General features: G+C 40.8%; 1 protein-coding gene across 4 annotated transcripts in view; it reads right to left on the reverse strand.

Annotated features, from left to right (window-relative positions):
• The window catches only part of LOC131076986 (MMS19 nucleotide excision repair protein homolog), a 338,109-nt gene that overhangs the window by 65,064 nt on the left and 254,855 nt on the right, over window positions 1–18,190 (reverse strand). For all 4 annotated transcript variants that reach the window (XM_058014340.2, XM_058014342.2, XM_058014341.2 and 1 more), the window contains 2 exons: window positions 13,155–13,230; window positions 12,876–12,990 (listed from right to left, as the gene is read on the reverse strand). In XM_058014340.2, the coding sequence (XP_057870323.2) occupies window positions 12,876–12,990; window positions 13,155–13,230 (191 nt within the window). The remainder of the gene's footprint in view (window positions 1–12,875; window positions 12,991–13,154; window positions 13,231–18,190) is intronic.

The following is an 18,190-nucleotide window of genomic DNA, read 5'->3' on the forward strand; positions in this document are numbered from 1 at the left end:
CATCACATGAAGTTGTAATCATGTGATATCCCTTGTCGGATTCTAACCCTTAGGAGACAATTACTTAATTCAATCTTCTTACTTTGTACATAAATTGTAATGGAATCAAATGGTCTTTATCAAATGTAATTTCTGATTTGTTACTTTCATTGTCTGCAATGAGTTCAGTCTGATAACAAATAAATTATGAAATAAGTATTAGTTCCTGATACAATGCTTTGTCTGATGGATAACAAGATACACATGCAAATATAGAAGTTCTTGAGCAAGAGGTTGTTGTCACAAGTTGTAATGTCCCGTTATTTAATAACTTATAGATAGGGACAATTAACTTGCAAAGACCAATTGCAAGAGACGTCTTTCCTCAATAACAAATAATACTTATAATATAAGATGAACAATGTAAGCATACAAAGGGTTACACTTGTAATTGTATTGATAATAATAATACAAAATAATGATTATTATCACTGAATGCAAATCAATAATGATAAGATTATCTCTGCTGTCTCTGATATGAATGATTGACCAATATGCAAGGATGATCTTAATATCAATATATGTCACTGCTAAATGACATTAGCCTTTTCTGATAAGAAAAAAGTATGCTATGCTGGTAGCTGTTCCTGTTATGACAGTGAGAAGTATGCTATAACATATGTGTTCCTATCGCTTGTAGGGATGGATGATCTATTGATATAGGATGTTGCTGTTTCTGATATACCGTTATGAATATGCAGAAGATGCGATACAATGCTGCTTCAGATTGGAAGATGTATGCTTGCAACAAGGGTATGATGCTGTTTCTGATTGTTACTTGAATAACATGCAATACAGGTGTTGTTTCTGATATATGCCTCTAATTGGATTATGCACACAATAATGGGCCTTCGGCCTTTGCTCTTAGGATGATAAACAAAATATATATAAATTCTCCACAGCAAATCCAATGCCTACATATACCTGCATTTAAGAGATGAAGAGGCATGAGAAATGATGCATCTCTTTATTTAATGTCAATACTTCACTAATAAGTTAATCATGGTTATCGCTTAACACAATTGTTAATCGGCTTTATGCTTAATTGATTAATAATCGATTCTTCATATTGGCAGCAGTATGTGATGTTTAATAGAAGGTTTATCACAATGTTTATTCTTGCGCCTTCAAAGGCTGATGATGATTGTATGCTGGCTTTCAATACCTTATCTTGCAATTTTGATTGTTATTAAAGATAATAGTATCGTATTTGGCGATGGTTAATAAGCTCTGATCTGATGTTCATTGGTGATCATGATTAATCTTATGCTGATATATTTGATCTTCTATCTCAGTTATATGAACTTGATTTCCTATCTCCATGATGATATTGGATCTTCTCGGAATATCTGATCATAACCTTACTGTGGCATCATGGGAGTTCATAGATGTCGATGTAAGATTGTACTCAGGTATACGAGATGGCTTCAGGTCATTGTGCCCAGCTTGATAGAGATTAGATCCTTCTTGGGATGATCAATGGCTTACTCCATCGATGCTTGCAAGTCTTTATTCTATGATATGATGCTAACTATTTTAATGTATGTGTATGAAGGTCCATCAATGAAGGTCTTCTCATTGGAGGTATGATTACTAATTATTTTTCCATGAATTGTCGGTAATGTTATTCTATCTTCTTGCCTTTATTTTGAATAAGAAAACTAATGTTATGGAAACCAGACTTCATGGTTTCTAATCCTTATTTTTTCTAAACTATAACTGCTTAGAAATTCAGGCCTGCCACTCCTGAATTTATATTTTTATTCAGTGCAAATTAAGGTGGGGATATCACACAAGTCTGCAACTCGATAATATCTATATGCTGTCTCTGAATAGGCCTTTAGTTGCATGCAAATGATGTCTTCCTGCTCCTTAGTATGCTGCTTTGTTTGATTTGTCAATGTTATAGGCAGATAATATTTTGGTATCAAATAGATAGTGATCTATTGCTGTTCCTGATGGATGTTTAAATGCTTGCAACGGAGGGGGGGCTATTTCTGATTGGAGACGATTCAGGTATGCACCCAATTATGGGCCCTTCAGCCTCTGCTCTTCATGAGCTATCCAAACTGGATTAAGTAATCAAATATATGAACTAAAATCGATGCCTGATTGTGGGTGTCTGATTGTCGTAATATATCTTGCAATATGAATGGATCGCATCTCTTCATAATTGATGAGACACAACTCCCCAAGTCGAACTTCTTCCTAACTATCGGTTTACTTGATCAAGGAACCATAATCACTGTCATCAACAGATCTTGTAATCGATGTCTTTGTTACTATAATATGTGCATTTTGATAATGCTCAACTAACACGATCGCTGACTAATCATCATTTCATCACCTAATTTCCTCTCATTAATATTGATTTTCATCACTAATCGCGGTTTGTTTGGATGCCTTAGTCTACTTGTAATCATATTTGATTTGTGTATTACTTCATCCTTTGTCTTATAATGATCTTCACTATTAATGGATATTGTCATCGATTGTATTCTTCCATGGACACTTGGCGAGTATACTTAGTCTTCCTCGATCTCCATGCCATGTATACGCTTCGACCAGATATCTCACCTATACATGATGATCGATATCTTCAAGACAATAGTCCCTTATTGCCAATGGTTACTAGTATTCATTCTTGATCATCCTCTCATAACTTACCAACCCAATTAGAACCGTTATTCATGAAACTTATCATAAGCATATAATATTTATAGTTGCTTACGAGTCTTTATTATTTATGATAAGATGCTGACTAATTCATTGCAGGTATGTAGTGAGCCTCTTTTCTTGGGAGATACTTAGTGCCAACGTTCTTCTTGCCTTTATTTTGTTCCAATGATTATGAAACCGTCTTATTTATAAAACTTCATAGTTTCTAATCTTTATTTCTAAACTATAACTGCTTAAGGGTTCAGCACTGCCACCCCTGAACATATGTTTTTTAAAGGTTATCTTAAACTAAAGATGGGGACATCACAAATCATGTAATGAGTTCATATTAAGTGTCTGGATTTATCCCAAGTGAGTTGTACCTTATAAGTAACTTTTTGTGATGCTTAAATATTGGGGTTATAGTGAAGACAAAATAGTCTTGAATCACAATTTAGATTAGAGCTTTGTTATTGTAATGTCCCCATTTGGGATTTACCTTAATTTGGTCCTGAGACAACACTTCCCACTTAAGGTTAGAGATCTAATACATTTATAAGTATAATTTTATCAAATCGGAAGACATTTCATTATAATGTTTAGCTTAGAATTCTAATTATAGTTCAGAGGATACAACTTATCTCAATTTGTCAATTTGAAATATATAACTCAGTTGAATATTGCTGCTGCTCAACCAAACCCTCAGGTTATAGTAGTAAGAGATTCCTTGCAACTTAGGCTGTAGTTTTCCCTTTCAACTTGATCTTCAAATGTTATGTAGTGACTATAAGTCTGCCACACGATTTTCTTCACAATAAAGTTCTTTATATCACCTTTGAATATCGGGGTGAATATATATATCAACTGGAGCTTCTAATTCCATACCATCAAAAATATTAATTGTTATGTATAGTGTCTCATCCTTATCAAGATCGCTGCAATTGATATAGTCCAGCCCTTTATAATGTTGTCGTTAATGATATATTCATCAATGTCTCTCCTTGCTTTCTTTTTTATTTTCTTCCTATTACGTAAAAATGTCTGAACACCCCCCCCCCCCCCACAAGATCTACAAAGTATTCTTATTATATATCTTACAAGACCCAAAAGTCGCATCCCTAAAATGTCCAAGAGACATGTCAATTCCTAAAGCTGGCAAATCGATTTATTAAGTAAATCGTATCTCTTCAAAATATATGCCGATCGCAATTATTAAACAATCGGTTCATTCACCCATAGATTGATGTGTTTTGACTACTATTGGGGATGTCTGAATATTTGGCTTAATCACTGTTGACCAGTTGCATATTTTGGGGAATCAAAATTGATATTTATTTGTTAATCTATATCAATTAATTATCGGTGCTTGTTATTTATCACACCATAATAAACGTAACTCTTAATCTTCCTTACCAAACCAAATATGGATAAGAGTTATAAAGAAAACAATCTTCGATACCCCTAAGGTTTCCCAAATCTGATGTAAAATGTTATTGTTTGATGTAGTTTTAAGGGACCAAAACTGACATTCTGACATGCTCTGTTTGTTGTCTGCTGAAGGCAGGGACTTAAGGGATGGAATCACCTTTAATGTGCCATAATACATTTCGGTGGAGAACAATTACTAACAATCTAAAGCATTGTTTTCAAACTGGTGGGTCCAAGATGCACAGTGGACTGAATATTAATACTTTATTTCTGATCTGATTATCTGTTGCAGTCTTTATAATATTATTTTTGCAATAATGTATTATAATAATATTTATATTATTATTTTGTCAATAATATAATATTGTAAAATTTATATTATTATTTGATAAATATGAAATTAATTATAAATTATATATTAAATCTTATTATTATTAGTAAGATTTATTTAGTTCATTCTATTCATTTATTTGGTTATATATATGTGTGTGTGTGTGTGTGTGTGTGTGTATACACACACACACACACACACATACACACACACACACACACACACACACACATACACACACACACACACACACACACATATATATATATTATATATATACATATATATTATTTTTTATTAAATTATATTTCAAAGTGGGGATATTACAGTTATTGAGGTTGTTACCACCTCAAAGAGGCCACTAATTCTTTGTATTTGATTCATGAATATAAGCATATTTGCAACAATAATCTATGATCATTGACCATTGTTGTCAATGATCATAGATTATTGTTGCAACAATAATCTATGATCATTGACACAACCGTTGCGACTCCAACTACCTACCCGTCGGCTAACTAACTATTGATAATTAACATTACTAACTATACACTTTTTTCCGATAACATCATCCCCCCCAAAAAAGAAGTCGTCTCCGACGACGAACAACAAAATGGAGACAATGTAATATAAATATACAACCAAGATAAAGTCAAGGAGGGGGCTGAGGAAGCGTCCCTGAAGTCGAAGGGTGAGATGCGGGTGTGTGGGCCGCCAGGCGGGCGCGGAGCTCATAGACCTGCTGGGTGCGTGCTGCCACATCCCGCTCTGCCACCAACACCTTCTCTAAGGCCGTCTTCACCATAAGCGCAACCTCCAGTAGCTCCTTCTCCTTGGTATCGGCCGACTCTGTCATGCGAACCAACTGAGCCTGAACAACATCTAACTCCTGCTGGACGAGACTCCGTGCACTCTGCTCCTCTGAAAGACGGGTGTCCACCGCAACCTTCTCTGCGCAGGCTGTCTCAAGCTGTGCTACCAACTCTGATCTCTCGGCTGCCCACGAGGCTTGTTGTCTGGCCATGTCCTGCTCTAACTCAACTCGAGCAGCCTCGCGAACCGCAGACTCATGCTGTGTCTGGCGTAAGGCATAGTAGGCCTCCCTGTAAACCTGCTCAATCTCCCGGAAGAGAGTCGTCACCCTACTCTCCACGACGGGCTGAGGCACACGCCAAGCCTCCAACATCGCATCCGTCTGGGTAACTGGCCACCCTCGTGCCTCAAAACATGAGGTGAAAGCTGCGGGACAGCCGTCTCGCATAAACTGGAGGACCTGCTCTAATTCCTCCACAACCTGCTGCAGAGCTCGTGTCTGAGCCGCGGCCACCACTCGCCGACCCCTCGTCACCATATCTGCCAAGTAAACCTCAATATCCTCCCCATCTAGCCCCGATGTAGGTACAGGAAGCCCACGTGGTAACTCAAAAGTCTCCTCAACCACACCTGCTGCATCCTGCTGGCACAATGGTGTCTCCCCCGCCCCCTCAAGTGTAGCAGTCGCCTGCTCTGGGCCGGTAGGAACACCTTCTCCAATGACCTGTCCCTCTGCTGGTGCCTGCGTCTCCGCCGAGGAATCCTCCAGATCCACTACCTCAGTGGGAGGCTCTCGCCGAGGTGAGAATACAGCTGCTCCTATGGGTGGCATCACTGTCATCTGGAATCTCCGAGTCAGCCAACTCCCCATAGCCGCCACTGATGGAACTGTGCTCAACACCTCCGACCCTCTCTCCCCCTCGGAAACATGTCCCGCGATGGGCTCCTCCAACAAGGAGGCAGCAACCGTCACCACTGCATCGGATCCCACAATGTCCAGTCGCACCTGAGGCTCCGTCTCAACCATCTCCTCTGCCACGCCTCCCTGCGGTGGACCACACAACTCTGCCGTGCTGTCAGTACATGCCTCTGCGGGAGTCGGTCCTGCGGCTGGTGCACAAGCCTGCTGCGGTGGTATGGCGGAAGGTGTTGCGGCCGGCTGCATGGGCCCGAGTGTAACGGGCGTGCGGCTCTGCCCAAATGCCGGAATCGAAGTACTGCCCGCCGACGACCCCACAAGTGTGCCAAGTGGGAGTGTGGGTGGTGCAAACAACACTCGCTCTCCGGCGAGCTCCATCCTCCCCTCGTCTGTGGCCCGACTGCTACTGTCATCCTCATCCTCCGAATCCTCCGAATCCTCTGCACTGCTAGAAGTTTCTCGCCCACTATCAGGTTCTGCTGAGGTGGTCTCTAATATCCTTTTCCGCTTCGCGGAAGAGTGGCCAATGTCAAGGTGTCGCCAATGCATGATAGGAGGCTCACCGTCTGCTAATGGTTTATGTGGCTGTATCTCCAATTCTGCCTCCGGTACTACTTGTCGCGTGGCCTCCAGAAACAATCCGATGGCATAGTGGGGCATGTAAAACGTGCGATGCTCCATCATCAAGAACTCGCACATCCGCTCTGATAACAATGTAGCCCAATCATACACAACGCCATTCAGAAGTCCATTCATCAATATGATCTGTGGGAGAGCGATGTCCGATGCCCTACCAGACCCTGTCAACCTACTCTTGATGACGTCCATTATGCATCGCCAATGGCCCTCTGCGACAAAAGACCTACGCATCCCACGGCTCTTCGTGGCATCCACAATGCTCTCTAATTCTGCTGTGGTTAAATCTCGGGATACTCGTTTAATCCAGTGTTCTTTTTCCTCCCGCGTCATCTTTTTAGCTTTCAATTCCACCACCTTGCCATGTACTCCTGGAATGCCAAACACTCTCGTAAAATCTGCAGGTTTGAAGGATACGGTGATATCCCTCCCAAGGTACTCAAATGTACTCGTCCGTGAATGGCGATCAAAGGTATCAACCATGAATCGTAATGCTCTCTCATACTCACGGACAGCAAACACAGGCATTCGGACGGCCCACTCCACTCCTTCTTTCCGAAGGCTCGTCTTCACCAAATCATCATCTGGTGTATCCTGCCACCACTTCCTGCATTCGGACCCATTCAATCCCTCAAAGGTGATCTGCTGTGGGGTCAATGCGTTCTTCCCTCGTGCGGCATGCTGCTGTGGTGCCTTTCTCTTCTGCCTGACGTGCATTGTTGTACCGGCTATGCGAACATCCGAAGGAAGAACTCGCGTATCCTTATTCATGTGGCTGCCCTCCTGCAACCGTTTTTTCCAACTCCTCTTTCCTGCAGACTCCATTAGTTTCCTATAACTGATTTTTGATTTTAGCTGTAGCGTTGCAAAAAAAACGGCTAACTGCCTCCGGGCAGCTAAGAGTGTGCGGGGGTGATGTACCTGTGTGCGGTGCGTTTTGACCGCACGGTGTTTGCACAAAATTCTATTTCCGAAATAACACAAATATCTACGGTAGTCAGTCCATTTCCATCAGCCGGCCGGTGGGGGTGAGAAGTATGGGATATGTCCGGTGTTTATTCCATCAATCACCCGGATCTACGCATTTGGAACTTTATTCTGATTTCCCTCGAACTGCTACACACACGGGTCCTGTTGGAAGAAAATCTGAAAGTACTCAGTGCGGCGCCTTCACTATTTCAACCCCCCTCCTCAAAGACCCGCATTCAATTGATTGCATACTATATAATTGAATGATTAGGATCAGGCGCGTAGCGACGAAGCTGAAGTCGCCTTTCCTCACTTCCACCGCACGGTAGCTTCTTCTTCTTTCCCTTCGGCTGCTCTTGTTTTCCCTTCGGCTGCTTTTGTTTTCCCTTCGGTGGTTCCCTTACCGCGTGGTGGCGTGGTGGTGTTGGGTTCGGCGGCTGTGTTCCTTGCCTTCGGTATGTGCGGCGTTGTGATAGAAATCTCTTCGGTGGCCAGCCTTTATACTCCCGCGGCCTTCAGCGGCTTCCACCGTCGGTGGCTTCCACCGCACAGTGGCTTCCACCTTCGGTGGTCCCACCACACGGTGGCTTCCACCGTCGGTGGTCCCACCGTCGGTGGTCCCACCGTCGGTGGTCCCACCGTCGGTGGTCCCACCGTCGGTGGCTTCCACCGCACGGTGGGTTCCACCTTCGGTGGTGCCACCGCACGGTGGTATCCACTACGTGGCCACCATACGGTGGTCTCTTTTTCCTTCGTTTTTCTTTTTTTTTTTTTTTTTCTCTTTTTTTTTTTTCAATTTTTTTTCAATTTTTCTTTTATATATATTTTTTTCAAATTTTCGTGTATATATTTTTTCAAATTTTCTAATTTTTTTTTCATTTTCTTTCATTATCTGACTGCGACTGCGCGCCTCCTGTCGGGCTGCTCCTGCGCCTCCAGCCTCTGGTGATACACTTTCAGTTTTGACCTGTTGACGCCCTCTGGAATTTCCTGTCCGTCGAGGGTCGAGAGCTTGACCGATCCATTCGCTGCGACCTCTCGGATCTTGTAAGGACCTAGCCACTTCACTCTGAACTTGCCGGGCTTAATCTCGTTCCGTCCGTTATACTTTAGGACTAATTGGCCCGACGTGAACCTCGCCCGCCGAATGTGTTGGTCATGCCAGTATTTCCTGCGTTGCTGGGCCACGTCTGTCACCCATTGTGCCATCATCCGTCTTTCATCCAACTTATTTAAGGCGTATAGTCTCTCTCGAAGGCTTTCCATGTCGCCTAGCTTGTTGTCAATAGTGATTCTGAGACTTGGCACCATGAATTCGACCGGTACCACAGCCTCCTGGCCGTACATCAATTGGAAAGGTGTCTGCCCGGTGGATACTTTGTAAGTTGTGCGGTACGCCCAAAGTACCGAAGGCAGACGCTCCTCCCAGTCTTCTTTTTCCACCCCACAGGACTTATAAATTACCGACACGATGATTTTGTTGGTCGCCTCAGCCTAACCGTTTGCCCTGGGATAGTACGGACTTGATAGAGAATGAAAAATTTTGAACTCGGTTGTCAGTAGTCGAATAATATGATTTACAAAGTGCCCCGCTCTATCACTTGTCAGTTGAATAGGTATTCCGTACCGGGTGATAATCTATTCATAAATGAATTTCGCCGTACTGACGGCGGAGTTGTCTGCCAAAGCCCTTGCTTCGACCCATTTGGTCAAATATTCTGTCGCCACGACAATGTATCTACATCGTCGGGCGCGACTTGGTTTCAATGGACCAACGAAGTCTAACCCCCATCTTTTGAACAACTCTTGAGCATGCGACGGGTTAAGTGCCATGAAATCCCTCTTTAACGGTCGCCCAGCACGCTGACATGTATCACAATTTGTCACCCATTCTCTGGCGTCATTATGTAGTGTCGGCCACCACAAGCCCGCTAGTAGGACCTTCCTTGCTGTTGTATCCGGTCCCATGTGTCCTCCAGCGGCCCCTTCATGGGCTTCTCTCAATACTCCTGGGATTTCCTCTTCCAAGACGCATCGTCGTAGGATCTGGTCAGGTCCCATCTTGTAGAGAAGGCCATTTATAAGTTGGAATGTTCGGCTTCTTAATACAAGTTTCGTCTTTCGCCTGCTGACATTTCCTTAGGAAATTTTGACGTTGACAGGTATTCACCCACACTCGTGTACCAATGAGGAAGGATGGCAATGCGAAAAAGATGGGCGTCCAGAAAATCCTCGCTAACGCCTTCGGCCGGCTCTCCAGACTTGATCCGTGATAGCTGGTCGGCTATGACATGGCTCCTGCCAGGTCTGACAATGATGTTGAACGTAAATTCTTGTAACAGTAACAGCCATCGACTAATCCGCCCCTGGATGATTGGCTTGTTCACCAAATACATCAACGCCTGGTGATCCACATAAAATGTGAATGGTGTCGCCAATAGGTAATGTCGGAATTTTTGGACGGAGTATACCATGCCGAGGGCTTCTCTCTCCGTCGTGCTGTAGTTCCTCTCTGCGTTTGACAAGAGTCGACTTGCAAAATACACTGGGTGGTCCAGCCCGTGGCTGCCAACCTGTGCCAGGGTGGCCCCTATGGCGAAGTTGGATGCGTCGACATGTACATGGAACTCTTTGTCCCAGTCTGGGTATGTCAAGATTGACGCACCCACCAATCGTGACTTTAACTCTTGAAAAGCCTCTTCTTGGGCCGTCCCCCAGACGTACGGCTCCCCCCTTCGTGTCAGCTTATCAAGTGGGTATGATACTTGGCCAAAGTTCTTAATAAACCGCCTATAATACCCAATGTGTCCAAGAAATGACTTGACGCCAGTGACATCGTCGGGCGCCTCCATCTCCACAATGACCCGTACTTTGTCAGGGTCCGTCTTCAGTCCAGCCTTGCAGACGATGTGCCCTAGTAATTTGCCCTGAGGCACCACGAATCTGCATTTCTTGGGATTTAGGGCGAGGCGGGCTCGTCGGCATCTCTCCATGCATTCGCCAAGTGCGGCCAGATGTGCCTCCTCCGTGCTGTAAATGGACCAATCATCCAAGAATGCTTTGAAGTTTCCTACGGACATTTTATCGAAGATATGGAGGATTATCCGTTGAAAAGTAGCTGGCGCGTTGCACAACCCGAATGGCATCCGGTTGTATGCATTGACGCCATCTTCTACGACAAAGGTGGTCTTCAATTTGTCCTCCTCTGCAATGGAAATTTGATTATATCCGGAGAATCCATCCATAAACGAATAAATTTCATGACCCGCGACTTCCTTGAGGATGGTGTCTGTGAATGGTATGGGAAACGGATCTTTAATTGTGACAGCATTCAAACACCTAAAGTCTACACAGATTCTTATCTGATCGGCCTCCTTTTTCAAGGATATCACAATGGGTGATACCCATTCACTCGTCTGGACCTTGAAGATAATCCCTGATTCAAGCATGCGATCAATTTCGTTATTTACCCTGGCCGCATAATTTTTGTTCATCCTGTATGGCCTCTTCCGTACGGGCACGGCTCCGGGAACCAGAGGGATCCGATGTACACAAAGTTCTTGTGGTACCCCCTTGAGGTCCTTATATGTCCAAGCGAACACATCCTTGTATTCTGTGAAGATTTTGAACGCTGCCGTCTTTAAGACCGGATTCCAGTCGTCGCCGACCAGAATATTTTTCTGTTCTGAAGTTTCTCCAAGGTTTGTAACTTGAAGTGCGGATTCTTGGTACCTTATGGGCTTACTTTTGTCAAACTGGTGCGCTGGTGCGTCATCCATAGGGGCATCCCCTTCCTTGTATTGTCCGTATTCTGGCGGAAACTCGTTCATGTCAGGTCCTTCAATCCCCAACATATTGCACCCGTACAATAATTCATAGTCTTCCATTTGCCAATGGAAGAGCCCTCTCAAAGAATCCGTCTCATCCTCAGAACAGGCTTGAATTCCTAAGATGCCTTCGTCATCTGGTTCCCTGCCCTCTTTTCCTTCGTCGGTATCGTCTCCGTCGAACTCTGACTCTGATGCCAACTCTTCACTGACCAGTTGAGTTTTGAGGTCAATGGTATACCTTCGGCCAGCCTTTTCCATGGACAAGGTGTTCTTCTTCCAATTGTGGTTTGCTTTGGCCGCCACCAACCAGCCTCTGCCGAGGATGGCGTCATACCCCTTCTTCTTATGGGATAACCACAAAATTCAAGACGAACGGCTGTGTTCCGATCGTCACTGGTTGCGCCATGAGTGTGCCAAGCGGCTTGATGCCGTGTTGGTCTGCTCCCAATAAATTAAAGGTGGACGGCCAAAGAGTAGGTTTACCCAATTTTTTCCATGTTTCCTCTAGCAAGACATTTACTCCCGACCCGCCGTCGACAATTGTGTCGGTCAGGATGGTACCCAATATACCCATTTCCACCACTGCTGGGTGTCTACCATTGTTGATCGTCAGGGTTAATGGGTCTGCCGCTGTCTCGCCAAGATTGTCCTTGCCATGTATTGGTTGGCCTACTGGGGTTATTATTGCGGATTGCAACAATGTCGCTCGCAAGTGCGGCATACTTTCGAGGAGGTCCTTCATTTTGACGGGTATCTCGACCTGTAACAGTTGGTTTATAATGTTTGTTTCTCCTTCAGAGCGAGAAGTACCCGCAAGCCCCTAGATAGTAAACAACCATCCTATTCTTTTGACCATCTTTAGCAAGATCACACCATGCTTTCTATCTTTTCTGTTGAATGTACAAAAAGGAATGTCAAAACCAAAAAAAGCTAAACAAATTTATCTCAATAGCCAACTAGAATGCAGAACGTGCATCAAGAATGTCACAAACAATACTATTATTTAGGCCAATAGTATAAAGTTAAACAACTAATAACATATGTCAAAACATTTATTTTTCATTTGTTGTTTCTAGCACATGGACTGTTTAAAGAGAAAATAGTGCATGGGCTATTTAAATAGAAGATCCCACATGTCCAAACCAGACAACTTACCAAGAAAATGCAGCAAACATCATAGTAGGTCATGAAGAATTGATTTGGATTTAAAATGATAATAAACAAAGAAAACTTAAAGGATATTTGAACATACCTTTGTTCTCATCAACGATAATTCCAGATAAAGACAAAAGAAGCGATTGAAGATAACTTTTGTTCTCAACTCCATTGCTTAATACCAATATCCCATCCAAGATAAATGGAAGAAGCTGAAAAAAATCATGTTAACAAAGTATCAAAGTTGATGGCTCTATCAAGACAAAGAAAGCAAGAAGCATTAAAATCCATTGCCTAATCTGCTTAAAAGTTTCACGTCAGAAATATTTTATCATGTTGCTGCTAATGTAATGAAGCAACATGCTTCAGGACTTACTTTTTCAGATTCAGCCAGAAGTGCAATATGTGGAGCTTCAGAAATAACATGCCCTAATGCATGATACAACATCATTCTACAAAACAAATAAAATAGGATTAGCAATTTAATTTGACAATCAAATAATTTAAAATTTATATGAGTAGATAAAGGCATTTATTTAAGAGTTAATCACTCCACATTCACTAATCTCTATTGTGAACTTTTATACACCACGATAAGCATTGAATTTCCTACATAAGATTTGTTGCACCCATACAGAACTTTGAACGTTTAGACCCTTCATGTTGGTGTTGTCATATCTGTCTATCATGGTGTAGAATATATAAGCCTCGTGCCAAAACTTCAGCCGTGAGTTGCCTATCATTCTCAATGTTGTGTTGCTTGTTTGCCAAACAATATGTATAAGCAGGAGATGATGTAAGCCTGTTTGAGAAAAGAAAAGTTGTCTTGTGCACTAAAAGACAATTCAAGAAGAAGGAAGGCAAACAAGGTTTTTTGGAAGTGGAAAACATGTCAAATGTGCAAATTCAATTAGTCAAACCATATTGTTATATTGATGAAAGTCTTCAATAGGCAAACCTAGGACATTGATAGGTGACAAGAGCAGAAAAAACGGATGCCTGCAAGCATGAAGATAGCCTCTTAGTGGTAGAGACACCTCAAATGGGTGTGTAGAAGTGAGATATTCAGACTTCAGTGGTATAAGTATGTCTAAATGCACCTACATGTTAGCTAAATGACAAGAGGAGCATAAATGCAATCCTGGGACAGCATAACTTTTGAGTAGTATGATTGAAGAATATAGGCACCTAAGATGAGAAATAAGTGGTTTAAGTGACATGAATCGCAAACGAAGGTGCCACAACAGGTCTTAGCGTTTGGAACTCATTTGATTCATTTTGTTTCAACAAATGCCTATTAGAGTATTGTTATTCAGCTATTGTTAAGCTTATGTTTGTAAGTCCACAAGTTAAATTACATTCGGTAATCTTGTTAGGTTATTGATGTTCATTATTCATTAAAGTAATAACTGTAATATGCAGCCCTGTTCTGCCTTTTTTTTTTTGGGGCAATTGTTTATAAAACAAAGAGTGCAGATAATAGAGATATTTGCAGCAATTAAACAACACAGAAAATTGACAATATTCAGAAAATCACAAGGCTGAAATATTCCAAATTTAACTTCACAATTGTAAATACAATATTTCTCAAAAATATGAACCCAGTTTATAAAATTACATTACAAATATATTTCAGACATACCCACAAAATGCAGCAATAAAGAAGACTGAACTGGAACTGAAATCAACAAACTGGCATCAACTAGAATGGAAGCCACACTCCAAAATCACCTCCAATGGCCAAGAAAATGATATCTCTGTGTTCACCAGCCCTAGGTGTCCCCAAACAGCAGCATAAACCTCCAAATCCAAGTCATCCAGCCTCCTAGAAACCCACGCCACTTCTAAGCATGTATGGCCATCAAAGGAAGATGTACGACCATCAAAGGAAACAAACTACAAAGAGCTCACTCAAAACTCTTCAAATAATCTTTCCTTTAACTACAAAGAGCTCTCTGTATAACAAACTAAAAATATCAATCTGCAATTAAGTCCAACAGTGATTTTTGTATGAAACCACCAATAAATCTTCCAGATTGGGTTTCTCACCGTGTAAGATGTTGCCTATAAGGGATTTCGTCTTCTCAAACCCTAGGAAGAAAAAACTCCTCCAACAATAACAAGAATATCAAATATCAAATCCAGCATATGAAATGAACTCCACAAATTTACTTTTATACCACACCAAAAGGCTACACCCCTCTTCTCATTTGCCTTTTTTTTAATATTTAATTAAATCACTTATCTCCCCAAAGTGGCATCGACGTCTCCAGAAGTGCCCTTTATTTAATTTTATCATTTAATATTAATATTGGTGCCCATGTAGTCTTTTATTAAAAACATTTAAAATAATGATGAGGTTAAATATTTAACTCAACTTTATAAAATAATAACTTATTGTTATTAAATTTAAGATCACTATGACTATATCAAATATCGAAATATTGGCATCCACTACTCTCACTGACACATCTAAAAATAGTAACATTGCCAGCTGGCTCATGTCAATGCCCAAAACTAACTTACTAAAAATAGTAAGTATTCAAGAACTCACCCAAATCCACTCCAACAAAGGGTGTTACACACATCATAACTGTCGAAGATCAATAAAACATCTAATACTACCATCTTGCTAGATAAACTATCTCCAAAGTTCCCTAACCCCAAATCATTAGCCTACAGGAAACAATTGAATAGGCTAATGGTCCACCATGACTCAATTGATTAGGAAGGGGACATTACAATAGCTTTGGATTTCTTTACCGATTTATCTTCTAGAACCATGTGATTATTATCTATTTAATAATATTTTTTTGAAGTAGATTATTGGTCTCTAATTTAGCCAATATTTAACATCCGTTGATGTTATTCAATTAAATCTTTTGTTGATAACCAAATATTGGTCTTTGTCTTAATCAATACAAGGTTGTACTGGTTCATGCTTAAATAGTTTATTCTCCTAATCTGAAAATATCATTGCAAGCCTTGACTATTGATATCCCAATGATACATTTTGGATAAACACATGGTCAAATATTTTCAACTAATGCAAAACCTTGATTGAAATCTTGGAGAGCATGCTTATTTGTGAATTTTTTTAGTTTAAGCTTTAGTTAGATCTTGGGGTGCTTCTCTTTATAATTTAAATAGAGTTCTACCATTAACGCTTTCATTTTGTACTGTCATGAAAATGACAAATTACAATGCTAACATGCTGATGTTCTATTTTAGAGCTATGGTTTGCCTTTTTGATGCTATCTAGTGTTTGTACAAATTTGACTACAGAATCATTTATGTTTTGATTATGAAATTAAATGTGATTAATGCATTGAGTAATCACTTAGTCGTACTTATGTGCGATGTTGACAATATGATTAATTATTGTGCTCCATAGTGTTGTGCTATGCACACACTCCCCATCTCCGACAGGGACCCCCTATCCTTCTTTCTGCCTTGCTAACATGAGAGAGAGAGAGAGAGAGAGACCTTAGGGTTGCGTGGAAAATCAGAGTCAGGTCCAAGCATGAGAGAAAACAAGGCAAATAAACAACCAAGGGAGAAAAAGATCATTAAAGAGCTAATTTGATCCAACGAGAAATAGGAGCAAAGTCAAAGTACCCCCAAACCATAGGCCACCCCAAACCTAGAATCAAATTTTGGATTTTCCCCCCAAAATTTGGTGTTAGCATTGTAAGTTGGAATAAGGCCTTAATCCTAAAGGCCTTCCCAACACCGAAATTCTGCCCAATCCCCTCTAAACTCGGTACCTGCACTACAAATTAGATTAGACCCTTAATCCTAAAATCTATCCCAACCTCAAACTTTAGCCCAAAATTCTGATTTCACCCTTCAAGTTTGGTGTTTGCAATGCAGATAGGATAAAGATATTCCTAAAAGTGTCTTAACCCCATGGTTGTGACCGAATTTACTGTCCACTCTACAAAGTTCGGTGTGTACCTTGAAAAAAGGAATAAACATTGTTCCTAAAGACATTCCATGTGCTAAAGTTATCCAATGGGTTCCATCGTAAACCCAAGCTAAAGCAACCTCAAGCAACATCCAAGCACATGCAACTTAGAGGTTCAGTGTTTTGAAACTCAAACCAGAAAATGCTCCTTATTCCCAAAGAGTGTCTTAACACCGAACTTCCACCCAAAGTACCCAAGTTTAGTATTAGCATTGAAATTAAGATTTGCCCTTAGTACTAATTGCCTTCCAAAGATCAAGTTTTACACTGAATTTCAAGAAAGAGCTTGAAAAGTTCCCAAATTTGGTGGTAACACATAAAGAGGGATTAAGACTTATTCCTAAGAGGCTTCCTACCCCTAAAGTTTAAGTCCAAATATTCCCTTTCAGTTCAAAATTCGGTGATGGCACTATAAAATAGAACAACTCATAATCCCAGAAGCCTTCCTAACCCCAGAGTTAGGTCTGTGTTTTGCCCCTTACTCACCAATCTCAATGTTAATACTATAAAATCTGGTCTGGTCTTATTCCTAAAGGAATTCTTTGTGCCAAGTTTGATCCTTGGCTTTTCTTGGATCACTTTCCCAAGCCCAAAGGGACCCTCTTAAACATGATTACAGAGTGATGATCAAATGTTGCAACACAAGGGGCTGATCAATTTCAGTTCCTTAAAGGAATGAGTGAAGGAATAAGTGAAACAATACGTGATGATGTGTGTTCATGAGGATTGAGTACCATGAAAATGTGATTGATCCTTGAGCTTGTTTGTCCATGTAGGATAGGTGATACCAAAAGAGTCTGAGAGATGCAAGGATGTCATAACCCCACATTTTTGTAATTAATTAATAAAAGAAAACATTTATACCTTCCATTATTCTTGTTACCTAATCAGAAATGACTCCTTGTTTTATATTAATATAATGATCATATTTTAATTATTAACTCTTAATTTTACCATAAAATGTTGTTAATTAAATAAACATAAAATAGATATATAATTATTGATACATAACATAATATTATATTTACCATATAATGTGTTACTAAATAAATATAAACTATAATATTAATATACAATATAAATTATCAAATTTAATACATTATAGTTATTATTATGGAATAATATCATATTACCATACGATATTATTAATAGAACCAATATTAATATACAGTATAAATTACTTATAATATAATAGAAATCAATACTTTATAATTAACGCATCCTAGTTATACCTTAACTACATTAAAAAGGGTGTATTACACCCAACGATCGCATTGTATGGGATGCGACGCATGTAGACTAAGGCGCCCGAAAAGTAATACGGGTAGATCAGGGAGCGGTGACTCCAACAGTCACCACTACTCACCTCCTCCATCAGCAGCCACGACCCCTGGATGAGTCCGCTCCAACACCCCCCCCACTGGTATTAAAATGCATGTCGTGAG

This window comes from Cryptomeria japonica, chromosome 6 (assembly GCF_030272615.1).
Source record: "Cryptomeria japonica chromosome 6, Sugi_1.0, whole genome shotgun sequence".
NCBI lineage: Eukaryota > Viridiplantae > Streptophyta > Pinopsida > Cupressales > Cupressaceae > Cryptomeria > Cryptomeria japonica.